At 37.8% G+C, this 27,319-nt stretch overlaps 1 protein-coding gene across 4 annotated transcripts in view; it reads left to right on the forward strand.

The window, feature by feature from the left end:
- TENM1 (teneurin transmembrane protein 1) overlaps positions 1–27,319 on the forward strand; it is an 803,989-nt gene that overhangs the window by 425,712 nt on the left and 350,958 nt on the right. For all 4 annotated transcript variants that reach the window (XM_059050038.2, XM_059050032.2, XM_059050043.2 and 1 more), the window contains one exon: positions 25,258–25,498. In XM_059050038.2, the coding sequence (XP_058906021.1) occupies positions 25,258–25,498 (241 nt within the window). The remainder of the gene's footprint in view (positions 1–25,257; positions 25,499–27,319) is intronic.

The raw sequence follows: 27,319 nt of genomic DNA on the forward strand, positions 1-27,319 counted from the left end.
TGTAAACAATCAGCTGTAATACAAGGGAGAAATGTGTGAAGAATTCAAATGAGGAAAATAAAAAATACTTGTCTCTCAGATTCACATGTGAGTTCGGAATTCGTAGCCTACCATATATTTTTTGAAAATATTTTGTAACATAGATATACATAGTAGAGCCCTCAAACAGATGGCACCCTAATACATTTATGTATTAGAATATCTGTCAATTAAATATTGCCTTCCTCTACAATCATAGAGTGTAATTTTTTTGTGCTATGAAGGGTAAATTGGCATTCACACTTCTCCAGCTGTGGTTTCTCTGTTTTCTCTTTTGAGGAAGTTAGTGCTGTGTTTTCAGAGCAACAATTTTTTAAAAATCCCTCAAAGGAGTGATAGACACGCTGGGACTTCAAACTCTATTAGCTGAAACAGTGAGGAGAAAACCCTATAGGAATATAAATGAAACTTTAGTGGTACCATATCACAAAATACTAAATGACCCAACTATCCATGAAAAATGGCTTATCTTTTCATTTTTTTCTTAATACAATGATGACTAAAATTTGGAGGGAAAATTCTAACACGTAGGCTATATCTCTAAGCCACCATCTCAGCCTATGGAAAAGTAAAAATGCCTTGGTCTGTATCTTGCACATAATCAGATAAAATGATGTCAGCAATTTGATTAAATGTTGGTTTGAACAGACCGAATCAGACAGCTCTTTTGCCGATGTATGGACCACAGAATAATAGATAGAAATATAATCTTCTGCCCCTAAATTAACATTTTAATATTCAGGCATTTAGAAGAGAACAACGAAGCTTTCAGTGTGAAAAATAATAGATAATAGATGATAGATTAAAATTCTTATGACCTCTTGTAAAATGCTTTGTGTTTTGCATTTGCAAAATGCAAAATGTCCATTAAAACTAAATAATATATCTCACATATTTAGCAATGAATCAGGTGTCTGTTATGTCCTAGGCATTGTTCTGGGCACCAAGGATTCAAGAATGTATAAGACAGAGACTTCACCTTCAAGTACCTCCTTGCCTAGCTGAAGAAACTCACACAAAGAAATAATTATAGTAATGTGAGATCTCTGATAGATAAACTGTAATAAGTTATGTGAGAACACTTGAAAAGGCATGGATGAAGGCATCACAGAGGAGGTAACATTGCCTAGAAGACTTGAATTCATCCTTTAAGACCCAGCTTCATTGAGGAAGGTGGGAGGCTATGGCATCCAAGCAAAGGAAGCATGTACAAAGTTATAGAGACATGGAAGAGCATGGCCTGTATGAAGTGGAGGGACAGGAGATAAAGCTCCCGGCACTCATATGCTCTACTAAGGATTTTGCACTATAGCTTATAGACCAGCGGTCCCCAATCTTTTTGGCACCAGGGACAGGTTTCGTGGAAGACAAATTTTCTATGGACCGGGGGGTAGGGGTGGGAGGGGATTGTTCAGGTGGTGATGCGAGTGGTGGGGAGCGGCAGATGAAGCTTCGCTGGCTCGCCCGCCGCTCCCCTCCTGCTGTGCAGCCCAGTTCCTAACAGGCCACGGACCGGTAATGGTCCACAGCCCAGCGGTTGGGGACCCCTGTTATAGGCAATGAAGAGCCACTGTATTAATCGTAACTAAGAAAACAGTTGTGGGTTCATTCATTTTGATTCTTCATTGATAATACATAGATGTAATTAATTAATTCCAGAGCTATCAGGTATTCTTATTTTGATAGGAATCAAATATTTGAATTCCAGGGTGTTACCTATACTCAGTGTTTCCTACGTTACCCTGAATATGTTTAGTCAGGTAAAGATTTTCTAAGATGATTTCTTAGTAAAGCATGATTAACATTTTTTCCCATAAAAGCTTGAATATAGTCAGTTTCATGTCTATATAGAAGCCCTCAATTTTTAAATATAATATTCAAGTAGAACTCTTAAAAGAGGTCAAACAATGAATTTACCCCACATAATTAATACCTAACTGAAGGATTGCCGGAAAATACATTTTTATTATCCACAATTATTTTAATGTTAAAACCCAAAACATGGAGACTTTTGGCATCATAAATTACTTTTGAGCAACTTGATTTAATGGGCGACATGATATATTGACCAGTGACTTTCAATGTACTTTTCTCAAAATTTCTCACAGAAATATATTTTACATTATAATAGACAAAACTGAAACAAAAGTTTCAGGAAACACTTCTTTCCTTTACTAAACAAATTCTTACTTTCAGTAAAAAAATGAAATCATGGAGCTAATGCTCTATGATATATTCTGTTCTGTTCTATTTCATTCTTTAAATGCTGGTCAAACTTGGTCTCACAACCGATCAGTAGGTCATAACCAGAAGTTTAAAAAGCACTGTCATAGATAGATTAGTTGAAAGAAAACTGGATCTGAAGTCAAAAGACTACTGGATTAGAAGTTGAAAGACTTGGGTTCTTTTCCTAGTCCTCTTCACTATTTACTACCTCTGTGACCTTGGCCAAGTCAGTTAACTTCTCCATTTTTTAATATACAAAGTGGGGATGATGCCTTCTGTGTCTATGTCACAGACTCCTGTTGTGAGGAACAAATGAGATAATATATTTCAAAGTGCTTTGCAAACCGTAAAACACTATGTAGGTGTAAGAAGGTGATATCCATGAAATGAGACTATACTTCATTGTTATGTATTTCGTGTGACTTTGGCGAACCTTTTAATCCTTCAAATTCGTTCTTGAAAAATAATTTCCTTGAGGGTATCTCGTCACACCAGATATATATGAAAATAAGACTGACAAAGCGTTTCCCATTCTGAGTAAGAGGCAACAGTGACATTAGTTCAATACAGTTTACATTTCTGGCCTCTCAGAAGAGAACCTGATACAGATCACCACCCTTTAAACAAGGATACTTGTTAAAATAATGGGAGGAATGCATGGCTTCATATTATGTAATTTGCTTATATGACACATCTTTTATGATACATGGTACTACTGCTAAAGTTAGCCTTTGGCAAAGATATGTCATAAACACGTTTGCAGAACTCTAATAGAAAGAGAGAGACAGGCAAGCCACTCACTTGAAAAAGCAATGTTTAGTAAAATATTATTATGAACTGCCTGTGTTTGGTTCTTGCCTTGCTACAAATGACCTGAAATTCAATATGACGTAATGACCAATTGCCCAGTTTTCTCCATCCTTCCAGCAAGCATTTATTGAGGGCTGACTCAATAAGTGGCACACTGACTGTGCCACACTGCAGGTACTAGTGGAGTTATGAGAAAAAAAGAAGCCGTGGTCACTGCCTTGCAAAGAATTTATGGCCTGTTAGGGAAGGTAAAACAAGTACATAAACACAAGGCACAATATTAGGCTGTTTTGGTTGCTTGAAACATACACTTGCTCAGAGTAGCTCAGGTGATAAGGATTTATTGTCAGCGCGCATATCCAAAGACTGAAAATGAATCCAGCTCTAGAAACCTCAGCAGTACAAATTTGTGAATCTTCAACCTAGGCTTCTGCTGTTGGTATGACGCAGTGACTGGCCTCGGTGTCTGCTTTTCTCTGTGACCATCTGCTTCTCTCCCCGCCACCACCTAGCTTCACATGTCTTAGGAGGTGCTGAGAGCATAAGAGGAATACAGTGCTGTAGGAGGTCAGAAGAGAAAAACATTGCTTCTTTATTCAGATTTCAAGGAATGCTTAATGAAAGGAGTAACATTGGTAACTGGCCTCGGAGGAGTGGGATGTAGACAGAATATGGGATGAAAGAACACTCAAAGTGGAAATTCAAGTATGAAAATAAACATTCAGAGATGGAATACACTAATTGTCTGTTAAATGACAAACATTGCAATTTGGTTGGAGAAGAGGAAGTATGGAAAGGTAGACTGCAGCAAAATGATGCCCTTTTAACCTCCCAAATATATTTTTTTAAATTTTGAATTGAATTGTAATGTAACCAATCTCTATATACATATTAAATTATAATAATATATTTTATAAAATGATTATATATATAAATAGTTTTCCATTTTAAGAAACAGTTTGTACAGAGCATACTTCAAAAAAATGTCTTCCACTGGCCTTTTCTTCTGTTTATTTTGCAGAAATTGGAAGACATTTGTCACTCCATTGACAAGGTTATTTAGTGAGGCACAGCACTAGGCAGCGTGTGGACTGATAAAATAAGAAATTCCCTGTCTTTAGAATTCACCATTTAGTTGAGGGACAAGACAAAGCACAAACACAGACATAATGTTACGTATCAGAAGCAGGTACTTGTAGACAGCTGTCACCAAGTGCTTGCATAATCCCTAACCATTGTATACAGGTAGTACTACCCAACTCCCTTATTAGCTTTCTTGTCCCCTCACCTTTTTTCAGATCCCTTCCTCCTCTACCCTTCAGCAGCACAAAGAGACACCTAACTGGTTCTCAGGTTGAAATATCTAGTCCTGGGCTTAAAGGCCAACAATCAATTGCTGCCCACCCCCAAACTCGTCTGACTATGTTGTTCCCATTTGTACTTAGCCATGCTCTTCTCTCCAGAGTCTCAGACTTATTCGTCATTGGAAAATACTGTCTTAGGAGGATCTCAGAGTCTTTCTTAATAGAAGGCAGAAGAGCAAACAATGAATCACTGATAAAATTTGATTGCCTTTGATAAAGTAACATGAATAAGAGCTTAACACATAAATTCCTTGATAAGTGTTGGGTCAAAGCTTAACCAAACCCTGCAAATAAGTTATATGTTAAATAGTTGAGATGCACTAGCAAAAGTGTTTTATTTTTCTTACTAATTCTCCAAGAAATAGAGGCTAACTAATTCAAGGTGACCTGATTACAATAGGATTCAACAAAGTCCCAGTCTGTTCCAGGATAGAAAGGTATCTTCTTGATTCTCTTGAATGCCCTCCAGAAAGAGAAGACCGCATCCACACTTATTCCAACTTAATTTCAAACCCAAGTGATACCTCTATGCCTATTACGTAATTCAATTATTGCCATAGCACTGATCACCTTGTAAAGCACACATATAAATGGCTCTGGAAAGAAACAGAGACGTGTCCTCACATGAAACTTAGAATATTTGTGGAGTGATTGTATATAGATTAATGATGTGGCCATTAGTAGAGGCAGCTCTACTGAGAATAGCAGACAGGCTTCTACAGAGACAAAGAACCTCATGTCTCACCATTTCTTCAAATTGACTCTAAGAAAATGTATGCGTATGTGTGTGTATGACGGCATGATAATAGAAATAAGCTTTCTTGGGGCTTCCCTGGTGGCGCAGTGGTTAAGAATCCGCCTGTCAATGCAGGAGGCACAGGTTCGATCCCTGGCCCGGGGAGATACCACAAGCCGTGAAGCATCTAAGCCCCTGCACCGCAACTACTGAAACCTGCATGCCACAACTACTGAAGCCTGCCTGCCTAGAGCCTGTGCTCCGCAACAAGAGAAGCCACCGCAATGAGAAGCCCGTGCACCACAACGAAGAGTAGCCCCCGCTCGCCGCAACTAGAGAAAGCCCGCGCGCAGCAACAAAGCCCAACACAGCCATAAATAAATAAATAAATAAATTTAATTTAATTTAAAAATAGAAATAAGCTTTCTTATGTAAGCTGAAGATTTAACATGTAATTTGGTTTTATTGAACTTCTTTCTAGTATCTTGGATTAATAATATTTATGAGGTATTAAAACAAGGTACCGTTAGTTCAGTATAAAAAGTTATAATAGATTCATGGAAAATAATTTACAGCAATAAGAAAATATTTCTAAAATGAATGGACTTGGCACTTAAAAAGCTATGGTCTTGTAATATGCTTTAATTGTATACATGTCTGTCCCCCATGCTCCGGCCCCCAACCCATCACACTGTGAGCTTTTGAGAGCTGTGACATTCACTTTCACCATTATATCTTGTGTATAAAACATGCCTAACCCTTAATAAGTAGTCTATAAATGCTTATTTAGAGAATTAAATAACCGGGTTGGAGTAGGGAGAATATTAACTCAGCATTAGCCTGTGTATAGTTTTTTGTCCCGTCTTTTATCTCATTACTTGCTTCTGCCACCTTGCCATTCCCACATGTCATTCACTAAGCCACCAACAAACTCTGATCCCTTTCACTCAGGCCATTTCCCTTCCCTATCACTCAACTTTTTTGTGAAACCTTATAGACTCATCTGTTCTCTCACTCTCTCTTTTTAACTGTATCACTCTTTACTGTTCCTTGCTGGTTAAATCAGTTAGGTTCATATGAATGTGCTTCCCCTACCCCTGGGTCGGTTGTATTACCTTCTCTGATGACCACCCATTGTTTCTTAGGGTGATTTTTCAGGCCAATGCCTATGTTAGGGGAAGGGTGAAAGGGTTGAATGGCAGATCTATGTCTGTAATCTTTGGAATGAGGTTAGTCAGTAAAGAGTACACAAATGTATCTTTTGTTCTTCCTTAGTTCAGCCTGTAGTGTGTTTGGGGAAAGACATAAGATGCTGATCATTTGGTATAAAGGTGGAAAGTGATTATGACATGGAGTAAAGCTACCTTCATCAGAAATGCCACTCTTGTTTGACCGTGTGATCTTGGACAAATAACATAAATTTTCTGTGCTTCATTTTCGTCTTATATTTAAATGTATTTCTGTATTGCACCAGCAACTATAAAATCATAATAATTTACCACATCTTATAATGGGAATGATATGTAAATAGAATGATGTTTGCACTTCTCTCTGTGTCAGAGAACTGAGAGTAATTAAATACAGTAGAAAACCATTTACTCGGGAAGTCTGAGACCTGATCTGTTCTACATTAATTATATCAGTGTTTAGATATCCTAATTCTAAATGAGCATAACAATTTTTAAAGGGATGTTAGCTCATAAATTATGCCGTATAGTGTGGGATGGTAAAGTATAGTGAGAAATAATTTTTTAAATCAACAGTTTTAGGAAGTATGAAACATAATATGGAATGCAAGATATGGTAGAAAATAAGATTTTAAAGCATGAGTCTTAGAAAATGTTTATTTAGTGTTTATATATTATTATCCAGATCAATTAAGGAATATGTTGGTGCTAGGGGCTGAATTGTGTCCCATCCCCTCTCCCAAATTCATATGTTGATATCCTAACCCCTAATGTGATGGTATTTGGAGATGAGACCTTTGGGAGACAATTAGGTTTAGACGAGGTCATGAGGGCAGGGTCGTAATGATGGGATTAGTGCCCTTATAACAAGAGACACCAGAGAACTAGCACTCCTTTTCTCTCTCTTTTCTTTCCTTGCTTTTCTTTCTTTCTCTCTCTCTCTCTTTCTTTCTTTCTTTCTTTCTTTCTTTCCTTCCTTCCTTCCCTTTTTTTTTTTGCCTCTGGATAAATGATATTTCTAGTCTCATCCAAATCTGATTTAGATGATATTTAGATAAGAATTTGGACTTTAGACTTGAGTTGATGATGGAATGTGTTAAGACTTCTGGGGCTGTTTGAATGGAGTGAAAATATTTTGCATGTGAGAACATGAATTTGGGGGGACCAGGAGCAGAATGCTATGGAATGAATTGCATCCCTCCAAAATTCATATGCTGAAGCCCTAACCCCCAATGTGATATATTTGGAGATGGAGCCTTTGGGAGATTATTAGGTTTAGGTGAGGTCATGAGGGAGGGGCCCTAACGATGGGATCATTGCCTTAAGAAGAAGAGATATCAGAGAGGTTTCTCTCTCTCTCTCTCTCTCTCTCTCTCTCTCTCTCTCTCTCTCTCTCTCTCTCTCTCTCTCTCTCTCTCTCTCCCCCTGCCATGTGAAGACACAGTGAGAAGGTGGCCATCTACAAGTAAGACCAGAAACTGACCATGCTGGCACCTTGATCTGAAACTTCTATCCTCCAGAACTGTGAGAAAATAAATTTTTATTGTTTAAGCCACCCAGTCTATGGCATTTTGTTATAGCGGCCTGATCTGATGAAGAGAGTTGGCTGCTTATCCTTCTATTTATGTAAATATTTGGCCCAAATTTTCCAAATGCGATCACTTGTTTTCTCTTTCCATTGTATAAATTAAGGAATAGGCTGTACATATTTACACAATTCAGTGCATTAAAACTATTCTTGCCCATTAAAGCATAAATGGCCAAGAACACCACAATTCTTGTATTACCAGCAAGATCCATGATGATGGATAAAGATTCAATTAGTGGGGGAATGGCATGACATTTTTCTTGAAGTAAAAGAACATACAAAATTTACCATCCTAACCATCTTTAAGTGTACAGTGGTGTTGTGTTAGCTATGTGCACATCGTTTTCCAGTGGGTCTCTTTTTCATCTTGCAAAATTGAAACTCTATACCCATTGAACAGCTCCCCAGTTCCCCTCCACCCTTGGAAGCCACCATTCATTTTCTAATAGTTTAACTACTACTTTAGATATTGCATATAAGTAGAATCATGCAGTATTTTTGTGTCAGGCTTATTTCATGTATAAAATCCTCAAGGTTCATTCATATTATAGCATACAACAGGATTTTCTTCTTTATTGAGGCTGAATAGTATTCCATAATATGTATATACCACATTTTCCTTTTAATTCATCCACCAGTGGACATTGACGTTGCTACCACATTTTGGCTATTGTGACTAATGCTTCAATAAACACGGGTGTGCAAATATCTCTCTGAGATCCTGTTTTCAATTATTTTGGATGTCCAACCGGAAGTGGGATTGCCAGATCATACGGTAATTCTATTTTTAATTTTTTGAAGAACCTCCATACTGTCTTCTATAGGACTGCAACATTTTACATTTTTCCCATCAACAGTTCACAAAGTTCTAATTTCTCCATGTCCTCACCAACACTCATTATCTTCTATTTTTTGATAGTGGCCATCCTAATGGGTATGAGGCGATATCTCATTGTGGTTTTGGTTTGCATTTTCATGATGATTAGTGATGGTGAACATCTTTTTGTAGCCTTGTTGGACATTTGTATGTATTCTTTGGATAAATGTCTTTGCAATTCCTTTGCCTATTTTAAAATAAGATTTTTTGTTGTTGTTGAATTATAGGAGTTCTTTGCATATTCTGTATATTAACCCCTGATCTGATGTATGGTTTGAAAATGTTTTCTCCTATTTCATAGATTGCCTTTTCATTCTGCGGGTTGTTTCCTTTGCTTCACAGATCGAACAATCATTTAAAAAGTAATTTTTAGGAAAAATATGTTGTTCTGATACTTCTGCTCATTGGATTCCTGGATAAACAAACTTGTTGTAATGTTTAGGGCATTAGGGGTTTGTTTTTGGTTTTGTTTTTTGCTTCTTTTTTAATTGAAGTATAGTTGCTGTACAATATTATATGTTACAGGTATACAATGTAGGGATTCACAATTTGTAAACTTTTTATACTCCAATTATAGTTATTATAAAGAATTGGCTATGTTCCCCATATTGTACAATATATCCTTGTAGCTTATTTTATACCTAATAGTTTTTACCTCTTACTCCTCTACCCCTATATTGCCCTTCCCCACTTCCTTCTCTCCACTGGTAACCACTAGTTTTTTCTCTGTATCTGTAAGTCTGTTTCTTTTTTGTTTTATTCACTAGCTTGTTGTATTTTTGAGATTCCACATATAAGTGATATCATACAGTATTTGTCTTTCTCTGTGTGACTTATTGCACTTAGAATAATACCCTCCAAGTCCATACATGTTGCTGCAAATGACAAAATTTCCTTTTTTATGGCTTAATATTCCATTCTATATATATATACCACATCTACTTTATCCATTCATCTGTTGATGGACACTTAGGTTGCTTCCATAGCTTGGCAATTGTAAATAATACTGCTCTGAACATTGGGGTACATGTATCGTTTTGAATTAGTGTTTTTGTTTTCTTCCAGTATATACCCAGGAGTGAAATTGCTGGGTCCTATGGTAGTTCTATGTTTAGTTTTTTGAGAAACCTCCATACTGTTTTCCACAGTGGCTGCGGAAATTTACATTCCCACCAACAGTGTACAAGGGTTCCCTTTTCTCTACATCCTCACCAATGTTGGCTATTTGTGTTATTTTTGATGATAGTCATTCTGACAGGTGTGAGGTGATATCTCATTGTGGGTTTTAAAAAATATATTTATGTTATCTTTGGCCACGTCAGGTCTTAGTTGCGGCATGCGGAATCTTTCATTGCAGCACATGGGCTCTTCTTTGTGGCGTGTGGGCTCTGTAGTTGCCGCACGTGGGTTTAGTTGCCTTGTGGTGTGTGGGATCTTAGTTCCCCGACCAGGGATCGAACCCATGCCCCCTGCAGTGGAAGGCAGATTCTTAACCACTGGACTACCAGGGAAGTCCCCTCATTGTGGTTTTGATTTGCATTTCCCTGATGACTAGCAAAGTTGAGCATTTTTCATGTGCCTGTTGGCCATCTGCATTTCCTCTTTGGAAAAATGTCTATTTAGTTCTTCTGCCCATTTTTAAATCAGGTTGTTTGTTTTTATGATGTTGAGTTGTATGAGCTGTTTATACATCTGGGATATTAACCCCTTATCAATCATATCATTTGCGCATATTTTATTCCATTCAGTAGGTTGTCTGAATCAGTAGGTCGTTTTGTTGATGGTTTCCTTTGCTGTGCAAAAGCTTTTAAGTTTAATTAGGTCCCACTTGTTTATTTTTGCTTTCATTTCCTTTGCTTTAGGAAACAGATCCAAAAAAATATTGCTGTGATTTATGTCAGAGTGTTCTGCCTATGTTTTCCTCTAGGAGTTTTATGGTTTCTGGTCTTAATTTAGGCCTTTAATCCATTTTGAGTTTATTTTTGTATATGGTGTTAGAGAATGTTGTGTTTTGGTTTCTTTTCTTTTTTTTAATATATTTTCAGGTCTTTCAAATGGAAGTGCAATACAAATTACATTAGAATGGTTGTGTTACAAAGAATACAGTCATTGATGCATAACAAGTTACTAAAATCCATAAAATATAAAATAACGTTTAATTCCTCTTTAAAAATAAAAGCCACCTCTAATATCCCTAGCATTTTTAGAGTTTAGATTTTGACATATCCATGAAGCATTACACTATGGATTTGTATAATATAGCCAACCATTAGAGCTATTTTACTGAGTGACATGTAATGGTACTACTTTTAGGGTTGCTACTTGAACTACCCTAACTTAAGCCATCCTCATGATTATCCACTGTTGTAACTCTTAACACATATTTAGTAAACGAAAATCCCTACATGTGATTCATAGTTGAAGGAAATCCATTTTATTTTAATAGCATGTGCTTGAAACCAATTTTGTACTCTCCATAAGTAGAGATGGTCATCATGAGTGCCAGTTGTACAAGAATTTATTTTCGAGCCATAGTATTTCATTAATAAGTATGACTAGGTTTTAACGTGAAGAAAGAAAAATAACATAAATAAATTGCTCAGTTGTCTTTTTAAAGCAAGCCCATTAAGCAATCTCTTCTGATATTTTCAGGATCAACTTCGGATAAAATGATATACCAACTAAGTTAAAGACTGTTAATAAGGATCACATAAATTATATAGACACTTCTGAAATGAGGATATTTGCTACTGAGAATTAAAAAGAAGCACTTAATGATGTGTGAATGAGCATACTGAACTGGGTTTACAAATAGAGTAACCCACTACCTAGATTTCATAATGAGTTGTTACATAGCTAATTCAGTCACAGCACTTTATCTTCATTGGTTGCAATAAATATGAATGGCAAGTGTGATAGAAGCACCGTTGGTGTGATTTGCCTGGAATCCCAGGAGAGATGGCTGAGTGGCAGCTAATGGAGTTAGTTCAATACTATGGTATCGAGGCCTTGGACTAGGTTCTTTACTTCATTAAGCCTCATATTCGTCATCTCTAAAGGCAGAACAATATATGACTTTAAAACAATGCATTTTCTTCAAAGAAGTGGAAATTAGTCATCGCCTCCGAAGACTTTCATAATTCCACATTCTTAACATTTTTTTCATAGTCCAATTTCACAACATATTAGTTATGTGAGCAAGAGGTACAATAATAGAGTATAAAAGACAAAAATTAATAATCCTAAGAAGCAGTAAATGAAGCTGAGGGTATCTCCACAGTTAATGTGTGTAGACTAATGTTGTGTTTTCATGGCACCAATACAATTGATTAAAACTCTTTGTCAGTTATTTCATTTGGATTATAAAAAGGCTCTCACTTGATACAGTCTCCCCTCCCCTACCCCCCAGAATTACTCATGTTTTTTTTTTAAACATCTTTATGGGAGTATATAATTGGTTTACAATGGTGTGTTAGTTTCTGCTTTACAACACCCATGTGTTTTAATGACATATCCACCACCATAGTCTCTGTGACAAACTGACACTGTGTAAATGATTCCAGTCGGAAGGCTGGAAGAGGTCTCAACGTGCAAGTAGCCATGCCTCTCTGCATCTTGAGCTGCTCTTCCTAGAGAGAAAGGGGATGAGTTTTTCTTTCCTTCTTAGTTCACAGGTACATATTTTAGCAGCAGCATCAACTATGTGAATACCGGTAAGCTTTCACTGAATCCTTTTAAAGAAAACGGTTTTCCTAATCTAATTTCATAATGATAATAATTACAATAATAATTATTTTGGTAACTAACGTTGAGGACCAGGCACTGTGCTAAGTACTTGGCATACAGTTCTGGTCTGACGCCCATGCTTTTTATATGTACTAGGGACTATCATTAATATGCAGTGTTTTTATATATGTATATATATGGCAAATCATCTACCCCAAATTAGGTTACAAAATTGATCAAATATCATTGGCATATAATGCGGATGTTGGTCTCAGTGCCAGTACAACAAAGTTCCTGTGTATGTATTTACAATGAAAGCTATACCTATGGGACCCCATACTTCTAAGTAGTCGTCATAGTTTGTTCGCTGATATTTTCGTGTATACTATTTGTAAATGTCTCTGAATATTCTTGACACTTTAACCAGCTCTCTACAGTTCCTTCCCTCGTGGAGTTTTATGTACTTTGAGGGACTTCATTGAAAGGCAGTTTTTTTGCAGCTTGACCCAGTGAATAAAGCATCAGATAATATTCTGAAGGCCTTTGAGAGATGCCAGTGAAAGCTGCTTCCTAAATACAAAGCACTAATGTTGTATTCATGAAAATGGTTTTTCTTCACATCCTTTGCTCTAATGTTAAAATCCCAGGTGTTATCATTTAGAAATAGAGTCTGTTATCTGAAGTAAAAGGGACTGAGGGCATAATAAAGCTAATCAATAGAGAGTGTTTGGTGTGGATTGGAGGAAGAGGAAAGGATAGGATTCAACTGTTCTTATATTGACTCATGATTTCAATAATAGCTTCTTAGAACTGTTGGGAAGAAAATAAGAAACGTGTGAAAATTGTAAAATATTTTTTAACTATAATAGAGAAGTTTTAAATAATCAAAAAGCTTAGAATCAGATAGATATTCTTCTTAGGTTACTTGCTAGCTAGTGCCTGAATTTTATAGATTTTGTTGGATTCAATAACTGATCATTCATTTAATAATATTGTTTAGTGGTTACTATGTGCCAGGTACTCTACTAAGTGTTTTATACACATGACCTCGTTTAATTTTCACAAAAACATTAAGAGATGTTTAGTACTATCCCTATTTTACAGATAAGGAAATAGAGTCTCAAAAAGGTTTGATTGCTCAACATCAAACTGATAGTAAATGGCAGAGCTATGATTTAAACTCACATTGATCTCATCTTAATGTGTATCATTTGGAAATGTCAGGATGTACTTACAAATTTAAACAAGTTATGTTCAGATAGAGTTCTCTAAATAAGTAGATGAGTAGTAGAGAAAGTACTCTATACTTCTTTCACCTTATTGAAAATAAACAAATGAAACCAAGACACCCTCTCCTTTGTCTTCTGCTACTGAATGAAAGGTGTTCCATAACTAATTAGGTTTAATTCCCTCTCTGATTTGGCTCCTCTATCATTTCTTTTGAACATTATAAGCAGTAATAACATATTAGTAAGATATGAGCCCTACTTTTAAAAAAAGTATATTTCTTTTTTAAAAATTTATTTATTTTATTTATTTATTTTTGGCTGTGTTGGGTCTTCGTTGCTGTGCACGGGATTTCTCTAATTGCGGCGAGTGGGGGCTACTCTTCGTTGTGGTGCATGGGCTTCTCATTGCGGTGGCTTCTCTTGTTGAGGAGCACAGGCTCTAGGTGTGTGCAGGCTCAGTAGTTGTGGCTCGCGGGCTCAAGAGTTGTGGCTCGCGGGCTCTAGAGCGCAGGCTCAGTAGTTGTGGCTCACAGGCTTAGTTGCTCCAGGGCATGTGAGGTCTTCCTGAACTAGGGCTTGAACCCGTGTCCCCTGCATTGGCAGGCGGATTCTTAACCACTGTGCCACCAAGGAAGTCCCCCCCTCAAAAGTATATTTCAATAGTGGTTCACACTTGACCTTTTATTTCTATACCTTGACCTGCAACTGACTTTTTATGATTACTACTAGAAGGCCCTGTAGTATACTGTGGCCCGATTTGCCCATGTAAATCCCCTAAGTGGGAATAAATGGGAAACACCTAGAACTTGTATTGTGCAGAGAGATAAGGGGACATTTCCCTAGTGTGGCCATAGCAAGAATTTGAAGATCAGGGAGCTGGTTGGACATTTACCCTGCATGATATGACTTGAGTCACAGAATTATGCTTTACTTAAGCGGTTTCCAAATGCTAATGAATCTGGGAGTACAAAAGACAACAATCCTGTAATACTATGTTCTTTACCCCGTTAGACATTTCACTCTGTGTAGGCTACCAACCACCAAATCAAGGCTTGCTTTCATGAAGTACAAGGGAGGCAGATGGAGCCATGTACACATGCCTGTGTTCAAATTTTATTTAATATCTTTTGCAGTGCTTATTTGCAGTTGACAAAGCAAACTTGAGTCAAGTCCAGTTTGTCATCACACCCCACCATGAACCCAGATCACACTGCAGTTTGCCCTGGTGCAGACCCCCCTTATTAATACACAGGAAGGAGCTTCTGTGCACTCATTCACTGATTTCAGGCACTACAAGAGGTCTCTTTGAGAACTGCTTCACATAAGCAACGTGTGTTTTAATCCTCTGTCCCTCTCAGCATCTCATCTATCATACATAAAATGTTTCCCCTGAGTACCATTTGAAAAAGGTTATTTAAATGACCTTAACTAAGAATTAAGTTGCTTAAGATACTTTCTTAAAGGAAACACTATCAATCACTACCTGTGAAATATTTTCTTAATTTCTAGGATTACCATTTATATTTATTTGTTACTGCAGTCTCAGATATTCATAGTTTCCTCAACATATGTTCTCATTTTTCCTTCTGTTTGTGCAGGCTGACACTCTTCCTCTTGAGACAAGTTAATTTTTTAGTTTTCCTAAGGCATCTATACATTGAATCTCAGTGGGTGAGGGTTGGGAGGAACTTGTCTGAATTCACCAGTTGTTCATTCAAGTCTAACGTTATATTAATAGATTTCGCTAACTTGCTTATTTTTGATGGACCTTTCACTTGATCCACTAGCAGACACATCTCTACCAATATATCAGTATATTTCCTAATTGAGCTGCTTTCTCATGACTTTATTAGCCGTCTTCCAGTTAATGAAGTCTCAAGTGCAATCTATACATAATTTGAGGATACATGTGAAAAGACGTCATTACAAAAGAATTTTTCAGATAACTTTTTTGTATTCTGGGCGATGTTCATCCAGAATGTTGCATTTTGTTTGGGGAACCATAAAGACCTAGTTAAATTGGAGGGAGTCCAGGGAGATAAGCAGTAATGTAATTGAGGGAATGAATCAGAATTTGAAGGAAAAATAAAATGAGTTAAATATGCATAGCATAGCATAAACAAAGTTTATAAGGCAGGCTTAGTAATAGGTCTTAATGTCGGCACCTCTCCAGAAATTAACTCTATTTAACGTCTCACTAAAATAACATGTTGAAAAACAAGAAAATGAAAGTTTGCAATAATGAGTGAATTAATCAATGAACATTTCACAACAGTTCAGGCAGAAAACTTCAGATACAGGCTGTGCCCACACAATGCCAAAACAGCTGGTAGGAATGTGAAAAATTCAGTCAAATAAGGTATTTGTCACCATCAAATACTCTCCCACCATAGTGGCTATAATTGGTTTTTTAAAAATAAATTTAATTGAATTCAAACTTTAAAATTTTGAATTCATTCAAATTAATTAAATTTGCAAACAAAATTATAAAGCTGTATTGAATAAAATTATGAGCTAAGTGTGTGGGAGCTATAAAGATGATTCAGACCTGGGTCTTGATATATGACAAGTAGATGCAACGCTTGATTGTATGACAGAAGTAAAACATACTCTCTCCTTCCTGCAGAACTATTGCTTCTCAGCCATACCTTTTGGGAGATTCCCTCAGTAATCCAAAAGATATCCTGCAGCAAGGTTGATGGAAGCCAGTAGTGTTTTATATCTCACTTCTCCTTTTTTTTGGCTCCAGTATATTTGAATAACATGTACATGTATCAAACACTCCTGTGAGAATGCTAAGATTTTTTTCCCCAATTCCCCCCTCCCCATTTTCTTTTTTGGGGGTGAGAATAACCAAACTTTCATCATCCCTATGATATGCATAGACTCATTTTACAAGCATGTGATATGGAAATGGTTTATGGGACCAAAGTTGTACCCAATTACTAGCACTAACTCTAGCCCCACCCCTTTTTCTCCCATCCAGGAAAGCATATCCAAATGTAACTCAGCGTGTATTAGAGGTATCACCTTGAATTCACTTTCATCTACCATTTTTAAAATAAATTGTCTGTGAACTTTAGTCCGCTATTGTAGTAACAGGCGGTTGCAAAACATTGGTTTATTTAGATCCTGTAGCAGAGAACTGCTGAATTAGATCAATAGACCAAAACATGGGTGAAATTTGAGAATCATCTGGGTCTTGTAAATACTGCCATAACAGTGCTGTCTCTTCCCATTGTCCCTGGTGGAGACTACGTATGTTTTCAGTCTCCAAGTGTAGATGTTGGAACCCCTCTCCACCATTCGACTGGGCATCCGTGGATCCCTGTTGTTCATGGGGGGAGGACCTACAGGGTATGGGGGAACTTTCTCATCAAATAGCCAGACAATGATTGTTAGATGGTGTTTAATGTAACATTATTAATGGTTAATAATAAGAACTTTTTCTTCAGTCTTTTTTTTCCTAGTTCGCCATTCTTTCTTTTCATCCTCTAGGAATTTTTTGTCTTTTGCTTTTTGTTTTTTATTACTCAATATAGTTTGCCCTCATTATTTAACATATGGTAGTTTGAAAAATATTCTTCTTAGAGCTTTAGACACAGTCACAATGTTTTCTTAATTTGTGCTTCAAACATTCAGAATTCCATTTTCATAAATAACATTAGAATGATTTTCATCCATTGCTTTTTGAACAAATATAGGGTGACCATTTTTAATAGTCTAATGAAAAATGAAGCTCTGAAAATGAAAACTTTGTAAAATTCCATAATATCTGTTATTAGCTAATTTATTAAATGATTCACTGTCAATTAATTCATAACCCTCCATTACCTACTTGCAAATAAATAATGAACTTGAGGACTGAAAATAATTGAAATACCTACATACGACTTTAGTTTGAGTATAAACTAAATATGAACTTTTAAGGATCATTACTTTTTTATATTTTCTTTTTGATATACTTCACTGACTAATAATGGAAGCCACAGCATCATTGTCAGCATAAGATAAAACAGGGCAATTATCTATTTCATGTTTCATACATAATAGATAACAGAGTTTCCTTCAAGACCATAGTGAAAAAGGCTTTGGCCGACCACTAATTTTAATTGTTAATATCATATATTAATATTTAGAATTTGACATTTAAAATTTCAAATTGTGTCATGAAGTAGAGCTCTTTACCATTCTGCTTAGAAAAATAAATAGGTAATAAATGTATTGGCTTCATTTTTCTTTTCTTTTTTTAAACATTGCCAAATTACTCTAAAAACATAAGCAAAGATACATCCTTCTTGTATTTTCACAACCAAGAAAATTAGATAGTTTACATTTACGTTAGTAATTTAAGCAAAATAGCATTTAGCCACAGTCCTCTCTCTTTTTTTTTTTGGTTGTAAAGTCCTAGTTTGTTTGTCTTAATCTATGTCAGAGAGTTGACTGAGTTAACAGACCAGGCATTTATTGGCAGGAATATTGACTATTATGCCTGAGATTGGCTAATTGCACTATGTAAAGCCAATACAGCATGCAGCACAGTTGGGTTCCCCAAAAAACAGACAAGGAGAAATGGATTGCGGGAGGGCTGCCTTGTGGATATTTAACTCTTTGTTATGCTTGTACAACACACTGGAAAACAGGAAAAGAGATTAATGAGACCTAGAAGATAGAAAGCTTAGATTTTCTGGAGGTAGACTAGCACATCCTTTGAAGATAAGCATCAGCTTATGGAGAGACTGAAGTGCAAATATGTGTTTCAGCACAAACACGTCAAAATATAGATGCTTCACTGTTGACCTTTTTTTCTAGTGGTTGTATCGAAGATCAACTTAACTGACAAAAATTAATAGAGCATACTCTCTTACTTGCTGGCTTAGTGAGAGGACCATTCAAAGTCCTCAAAGGGATGGACTTTACAGTCTCAAAGATAGTACAAAACACTGCAGGGCTCAGGAGCAGGCAGAGGGCAGTAATCCAGAACCCAATTGAAACCATGTAAACTGGATGACATTATAATTTATTATTGTTGGCTTTCCCCCCAGGGCTTCTGTGACTCTTCTCCTGCAGTCATCTGCTTTCATGGCGAATTCTCCTCTCTGTTTCTCTTTCCTTCTGCCTCTTTCTGTTATTTTCTATGTCTCACTCATTCACATGCCAATACATACACACAAATACCTATTAAACATTAGCTATGTAATAGACTTTATTTCTGTTCTCAATCTAATGGTTTATTTAACTAATGAATATGCTTTTATTAAAGGTTGTTAGTATATTAATATTAAGGCAGTATTATTTGAGCCAGAAGAGTAATAAGGTATACTTGTTCAATTTTCTTTGGAAAACCAATTTTCTTACCTTCATATTCTTTGAGCCTCTAATAATAATTATAAGGTTAAGAACAGAAATGTCCACAGCCAGATACACTTAAGACTAATTTGATGATCACTGAACACTATCAAGTTAATGGATATTAGCCATAACATGCAAACGTATAAACTATGTCCTCACTGGTTGTGAAAGCTCCTTGTGACAAGTACTATAAAGTAGTAATATATTGATACATTTAGAATTAGTAGGAATAGTTAATATTACTAATAAACCTCTCTTCTTTCTTTTAAACCTGTTTTTTTTTAATATCCCCTTTCCTTCCTGGGAGGGAGAACAGCTCAGAAAACCAACCCAAGGAACCAAAGGCTTACAATTGTCCTCAAGAGACTTGGCATAAGTAGTTATGGCCATAACCCTTGGTGCCCTGATGTTCTTTGCTCATGTAGATTACTAAGGTCTTCAGAAGTATTAATTAATTTTGCCTTATAAGAGTTCAGAGAGGTGGTTAAATACTAATACAGCCCCATAATCCTTTATCCAAAATCTTTGGGGTCCACTTGTTTCAGAATTTAGAATTTTTCAGACTTTATAAAGGCAATGGCATAAATATATACTGTCTATTGTGCAACCCCTGGATTGGGATGTGGGCCAGCACCTCTTAATAAAATGCATCAGTATTTTTGTAGCTAAAGGTAGGAGAATTCACTAAATGAAATACATAGACTGTAAATACCCTCATATCAGTTCTGGTTAGGTTTTCCCACCAATGAGTTAGAAAAAAACCCTCCATTTTCAGACATTTTTTCAATTCCAGAATTGCAGTCAAAGCATTGTGGAGCTATCCCTGCTTTGGCCAATGGGATAATGAAACAAAGACTAAAGTGAGGAAGTACAGACATGTTCTCTGACCTTCTGTGACCTTTTCCTAGAACTATAGGAATATATGTGCCCCCTTTTGCAACGGATACTGTATAGTGACTTTGGGAAAAAACATATTTTGGGGTGTATTGTCGTAGTGTCACTATAGAAAAGAATGATCAATGAATTAATTAAGTACATGGAGTTTGAAAAACTAGGCCTGTGTCTACTTTGGTCAGATTGTTCAAGAAAAATTATCTATTTGACTTTACCATATTAATGACAATATTTTGTTTAACACCTACTGAAAGTTATATTTTGCCTGTACAGTCAGTTCTGCTACAGTGCATGTTTTGAAAACATTAATTTGTTCCCATGCTATTGGTATACTTGAGAACAATTTGAACATAAGAGAAATTGCATGTTTGCATATGTGCAATTCCATCTGTTAAAAATACTAGGTGAATGCAGGAAACTGCATACAGCAGATAGCGCCATGGAGCAATGCACAAAATGCACACATGCTTACATCTGAAACATCCACCAGCTAACTTCGTTCACCACATGTATTAGAAGCCTTGCCCATCCACATCTGGTGTTAGAACTTTCTGTCTGATTCAGATAACCCTCCTTCCACCACTTCACAATAACTCACAAGTTGCAACCCTTCTGACACCCACTTTCACAAGCACATTCAGGTATTGTGCCCAAACCCCATTTTTCCCATAAGCCCCTTACCCATGCATGATTTTGTGATAAGCAATGAATTTTCAAAATGCAAACATCACCTGATAGCTGAATTGACCGTATGTGTTAATGAAATGAAAGGGGTAAAACACCCTGACGGATACCTTGAGAAGTTCCCACACAGTGTTTCTGGGCAGATATATTCTAATTTCTGGTGAAAAGTTTCTCTAACACATGATCCAGAAGAAGATTTATTTGCAGAAAAAGAGAAAAAAAAAATCTATGCATGACAACTTTCCTCTCCCACTTACCTTTTGACAACAAGGATAATGTTTTTTCTGAAGGCTTATACTTCAGTTAACAGCTCTGCCACACCTAAAATGCCTTGGATATAGAGTTTAGAGGACTCCTAACCCCCCGAGAGATTTTCTTTCCAAGTTATTTTAGGACCTTAAACCTGAAACTGGCTCCCATCCAAGTATATTATGTGAATTAGACCTTTCCATCTGAAAACTTAATTTACTTTCAGAAAGCTTTATAAGTATGTCTGGATACCCATATTTGCATAATCACTACTCCCCGCTTCTCCCTTGCGTCTCTCTCTTGGGCACAGAGACGTATGGTAGCCAGATACATTTGGAAGTGAATGCATGTGACTCTTAACCCCTTGGAACTGGTGTTCTAGAGCTCCTAACACTGAACCCTAATGTATTTTTTATTAGTATTTAATGTTGAGAAATCCCATTTCATGGAGCCCAAGGATTAAATTACTTCATTTGGGAGGGAACCAGTACATTCCCCATCTTTTTCCTGAGGTGAAAAAAAAGAATGAAGCCAAGATGATTTGCATTTCATAAAGGCTTAAGGTCCAGATATATTCCACTCAGTCCAATATTCTGAATTTTAAAGACAGTATTAACAAGTAGGGAAACCTCTGCATATTTAAAATGTGGAAACAAAATAGACAGTAAAATAGATATAATTAAAAATATACATATATATAATCAAAATATATGTTTTCAATACATATAATCGATATATATAATCATAATGACTATACAAAGCAGTACTACCTGTGGAAGAAATGATATAATATGTTATAATAATAGAATGATTCTACTTCTCAATGAAGTAGAATTTTTATCATTTTTCATAATTAGAAAGGAGCTGCAAAGATTTTGAGGAAATCCAGCAAGCAGTAAATCCAAATGATAATGAGTGATCCTTTCTTTTGAACAATTGTGCTGAACAGGAACTTTCTTTCGAACAACTGTACTGACAGAAACACCTACTCATTAGGCTAGTAGATGTCACACGTGTTGCTTGGAAGGTGTTCTGAACACAAGACCTAAAATTGATTCCTTTTCTAACTCTGGGCTCCCACCTTTTGCTTCCCTTCCTTGCATCACTGAGTTCATGTATTTAGGTGACAAATCTGTAGAGTGTGTCACTGCTGCTCTTTTCACATCTTGGAGGGCATGATTTTAAGCACCCTCTTCAGTGTATCATTGTCCTTCCCCATGGCTCTGGGAGAGATGTCACTGAGACCTCCAAGGGGGAAACCTAGTGCTCTATGAGCTGTCTAGAAATCCAGGGGCTATATCAGAATGAAAGAGCCAAGGGAACCTTAAGGGTGGTTCTCTAGGTCCCACAGACCAGTGAAACACTTTTCTATCAATAAAAACTTCTAGGGATCTTACTCTGTACCCAGCACTGTGCTCAATGTTACGTGGCATTCAAGAAAGGCAGAAGGTGATTTGCTCTAAGAGACATGTTGTCCCTTTGGGGAGATAGGACAAAAACATGGAATAGCAAGGGAATGTTGTAAAATTGCAAACTCAGAGGCCAATTTTATGATTAAAAATAGTAAGTGTTGAAGTCAGAGAAGAGAGTCATTTATTTTCTAGAGTAGTATAATGCAAAGAGTTCTGGGCTGGGAATCATCAGACATAGGCAGGCAAATTCATACAAGGCGAATGACTTTGAACAAATCACTTCACCTCTCTGAGCCTTGGGTTCCTCAGCTGTAAAATGGAGAGGGAATGAGGGAGGGCTGAACTAGGTGATTCCTATGGTCAATTCCAGTCTCTCTTTTTTTTTTTTTTTTTTTTTTTTCTCGACCGTGCTGCGCTGCTTGCGGGATCTCAGTTCCCTGACCAGGGATTGAACCCAGGCTCCTAGCAGTGAAAGGGCGGAATCCTAACCACTGGACCACCAAGGAATTCTCCAGTCTTAAAGTTTTATACTCCTGCTACCTTCAAAAGACAGTCACTGACATACTACGTCTGAGCACATTTTACATGAATTGAAGTTAATTATTAGGAAAAAGGATTATCATCTCCATTTTACATATGAGGGGGTAAAACTTCCAAACGGTAGAGGCAGAACTCAAACCCAGGTTTTTTGTACCCACAAGTTCTGTGCCCTTTCCACTATGCCGTGCTGCACACCATTACACCACTATGCATTCCTTTGTAACGGTCTAAGAGGGGAGCAGACATAGAAGCAAATAACTGCAGTGCAGGTGGTATGTCATAAGTGAAGAATCCAGAAAATGTGGAGGAATCTGTATCTCTGTATCTTAAGGAAGTAAAGAGAACTTGTATTACAGAGATCTGCAAGACAGTGAACGGAGCATTGGCCAGAGTCAGGAGGCGTGGGTTCTGATCTTGACCATGCCACTAACTTGCCAAGTGTCTGGACAAGCAATTGTCTGGGCATCAGTTTTCTCATCAACAAAATGATCGTCTCCCCAGGTGTTTTGGGTTCCAGCATTCAATGCTTCTTTGAGCCCCAAGGATGGAAAGCATGCTTCTGGTTAAGGTTATGAGTATGAGCCCAGAGGTTTAAAAATATTAACGAGGGCTCCCCTGGTGGCGCAGTGGTTGAGAATCCGCCTGCCGATGCAGGGGACGCGGGTTCGTGCCCCGGTCCGGGAAGATCCCACATGCCGCGGAGCGGCTGGGCCCGTGAGCCATGGCTGCTGAGCCTGCACGTCCGGAGCCTGTGCTCCGCAGAGGGAAAGGCCACAACAGTGAGAGGCCCGCGTACCACAAAAAAAAAAAAAAAAAAAAAAAAAAAAAATTAACGAGATGTTAAGTACTTGTGATGATACTTTTAGTGGATATGGGATTTGGGCTGGGCCTGGAGTAATGGGGGTGATTTAGAAAATTCACGAAGCCTTTTAGTTCCTTTTAAATATACAAGGGTAGCTGACTTTCTAAAGGAATTCTTTGTGTAAAATGAATGATCACCACTCCTTATCTTTTGTACAGTTCCGTTCTTCCTATAGCAAGCTTATTTAAAGGGAGAGCCACCTGTACTAGAAAACACAGCCAAGAATTTGTCATGCTCTTGGGGCACTAGTATCATTTTAAAATACGAAAATGATGCCAGTGTCTTCAAAATTCAAGTTTGAGGTGGAAGGGTTGAAAAGAGTGATTTTTTTTTTTTTTTTTTTTTTTTTCTGTGATCAGCCACTGCAAAGTGAATCTCAGCACAAACCCGCTGAGCCCTTTGCTGGGCATCGAAAGCCTCTGGCATTTTTCTGCGTTTCAACTCTCAGTCATTTGGGAGGTGGGACAAAACCATGCTGTCTACAAAGTTCATCTGGAATGTGCTGGTGTTACAAGAAATCACTTGACATCTACTATGTTTCTCCCATGAAAGAGAGGTGGTTATCAACTACAGTAGTGATTTCTTTTCAAAAAGGTTTAATTGGGGTATTTCTCATGGGCCAAATTCTAACTTACTGTGTATACGTGTGCCTGCCAGGAAAACAGAGGAAAAATACCAAACAATAGCAACGACAGAACTCTGAGGACAGCTGTCCCAGGCTGCCCCCTCTGCAAACAGGCAGAAAGAACAGTTTATCTGCTGCCTGAGCTGCAGCTAATATGGTAGAGCTTCTAGAAAGGTGTGGCAAAGGGGGGTGGAGTGTGGACTGTGCTTTGCATGGCCATGGAAATATGTGTAACAACCTGAACAAACTCCTTCTAGCCTCCCTTTTATAAGTAGCACTCTGAGTTGGGGGGCTGGCGGAGAGATTAGTCTCACACAGTTGAGTTACACACTTGGGAGCTGTTTTTCCGAAGTGTGGATTTGCTCCCGTGTAGGCAGGCTAGCATTCCTTTCCTGAGGAAAGCCAGAAGGTGGCCTTATACTTTTATTTGAAGTGTCGAATGATCTTCCTTGCAACAAATTTGTCCCTTTCACTGGTGTTTTCCGAAGTGAGACTTTTGCAACCGATGGAAATCGGCTCACTTCTGTTCTGTAATTCAGTGTCTTGTTGATGATTTATTTGTTCAGTAGCAGAAACGATGACAAATTGTGTGAGGCGGCCTCATTTACTTTTGAGCTGCTATAGCCCTGAAGAATTTACATGTAAATGCGACTGTGAATGTTTTACATTTCATAAGCGTGCAGCACGTGTTTTTGTAAGTTAAGTGACATTTTTACAAGTAGACTGAACTTCAGACTCTCCCCCCACCCCACAGGTTATATTATTCTGAAATCCTGATAAGTCTGCCATGCTGTTTTCCTGCCTGCCAAGTGAGAGTCTGTGTCTATTTTGTGTTTTTCTCCTTCTCTCCTCTTTAGACATGCAGAGCAGCTCACACAACCAGTTCACCTTCAGACCCCTCCCACCGCCGCCGCCGCCTCCGCATGCCTGCACCTGCGCCAGGAAGCCGCCCCCTGCGGCTGACTCTCTCCAGAGGAGATCAATGACTACCCGCAGCCAGCCCAGCCCAGCCGCTCCAGCTCCCCCAACCAGTACACAGGATTCAGTTCATCTGCATAACAGCTGGGTCTTGAATAGCAACATTCCGTTGGAGACCAGGTACTTGAGCTATTATCGATCCCACTGAACTTAAATATTGACACAGGATGATTCCACTGAGTGCAAAAATGCATAGACATCTGCAGAGATGCACAAATACTCACACAGATACACACCCAGATGCCTGGGCAAAAAGGCAGACCCCTCCACAGGCACACCATCTAGATCCAGGCACAGCCACAGGCCAAAGCAGACGCCCCCCGGGTAAAGAGGAAACCACAGATGCATCAACACCCCTATGGTGGACACCCACAAAAAACATAGGAAACCAAGCAATTACCCAAACGGTCATTGTATCCTCGAAGGAAAAGACAATCGTCCCTTGTTTTAAGATGCTGCGATATTACAGGAAAGTCCAGACACAATTGGAGGAACAGCGATAGTTTACATTTTATTTAAGATTCTTTGACAAAGTAAGTTGCCTTCAAACATTTTTTAAAAGGATTTGCTCCAGGGCTTCCCTGGTTGCGCAGTGGTTGAGAATCCGCCTGCCGATACTGGGGACGCGGGTTCGTGCCCCGGTCCGGGAAGATCCCACATGCCACGGAGCGGCTGGGCCCGTGAGCCATGGCCGCTGAGCCTGCGTGTCCGGAGCCTGTGCTCTGCAATGGGAGAGGCCCGCGTACCACAAAAAAAAAAAAAAAAAAAAAAAAAAAGGATTTGCTCCATTGGAAGTCCATGTGTAATTTCAAAAACTTCATTCTGCCTTTAGGATGAAGTTTGATCCTTTGAGCAAAAAGTTTGCCTCTGTTTTTCTGTTGCTTCGTATATTAGGTTCCCAGATTCCTCCTCAGATCTTTGTCAGGTGATCAAAGTTCTACTCCTCCACAGTCCTACGTGCCTTGATCATAATAGACTCTAGCACTAGATGCGATTAATTGAGAAATTATTCATCATTTCTAGTTCCTCTCTCAAGTCAAAAATTACAACTTTCTATTAAAGTAGAATAACATTAACTAATAAAACATAGTATTCTGTTATCTTGTTAAACTGAAGGACTTCCCCTTGTCTTCTATATGTCGCCTTTAGATCTACCACCAAAGCTTTTTCTAAACACATTTGTGTGTAAACACTGTAGGTATAATATATCACTTCAGAAGCAATGTCTGGTGTCAACTCTGATCAACTTCTGTCCCAATAATCTGAGAATTGGAATGGAAGGGGGAAGAGTAATAAACACACATTATAAGACTATTTTTCTTTAGCAGCATATTAACTTAAATGCCAGCCATAGCATCAGAAATATGTCACCACCAACAAACTGATGGCACTGTGGCCCAAATCCAGGAAACTCTGTATCATCCATCACTAACTAGATTAAATAGTTTCATAAACTGATATTTCTAATCTTTCCCAAGAGATAAAATAGCAGTCAGCACCTATGGTGAAGATAACTGAATTATCACTGTGCTAGTGATAAGGTTTGTGTATTGTTCCTTTTTCTTTTGATTTTTAAATTGAAAGGCAGGGAAGCGAACAAAGTGAGAGAAGCAGAGAGCAATGTATATCTTCAAGGAGTTTTCACTAACGGTGGTGATTTACTCACTCTTAATTCCTTTGCAGGGCCTAGTGATAGCTAAGAAAGCAGTGGGCCAATCTGGTTAACTAGCAATCTTGATAAGCAAACACACTTCTTTCATCTAAGAAGCCAAATAACAGGAAATCTGGAAGGAGGGTGGGGAATGGGCTCAGGCAAATGGGGAGAGAAAACTCTTCTTATTTGAAATGTACATCTAGGCATGTTTGTACAAACTGCACCCACGGACCTTCTGTATCTATGCAAGGAATGTATTAATTGGTCTCAGTTTCATAAGACGCAGA

Source organism: Kogia breviceps, chromosome X (assembly GCF_026419965.1).
Source record: "Kogia breviceps isolate mKogBre1 chromosome X, mKogBre1 haplotype 1, whole genome shotgun sequence".
In the NCBI taxonomy this organism is placed as follows: domain Eukaryota; kingdom Metazoa; phylum Chordata; class Mammalia; order Artiodactyla; family Physeteridae; genus Kogia; species Kogia breviceps.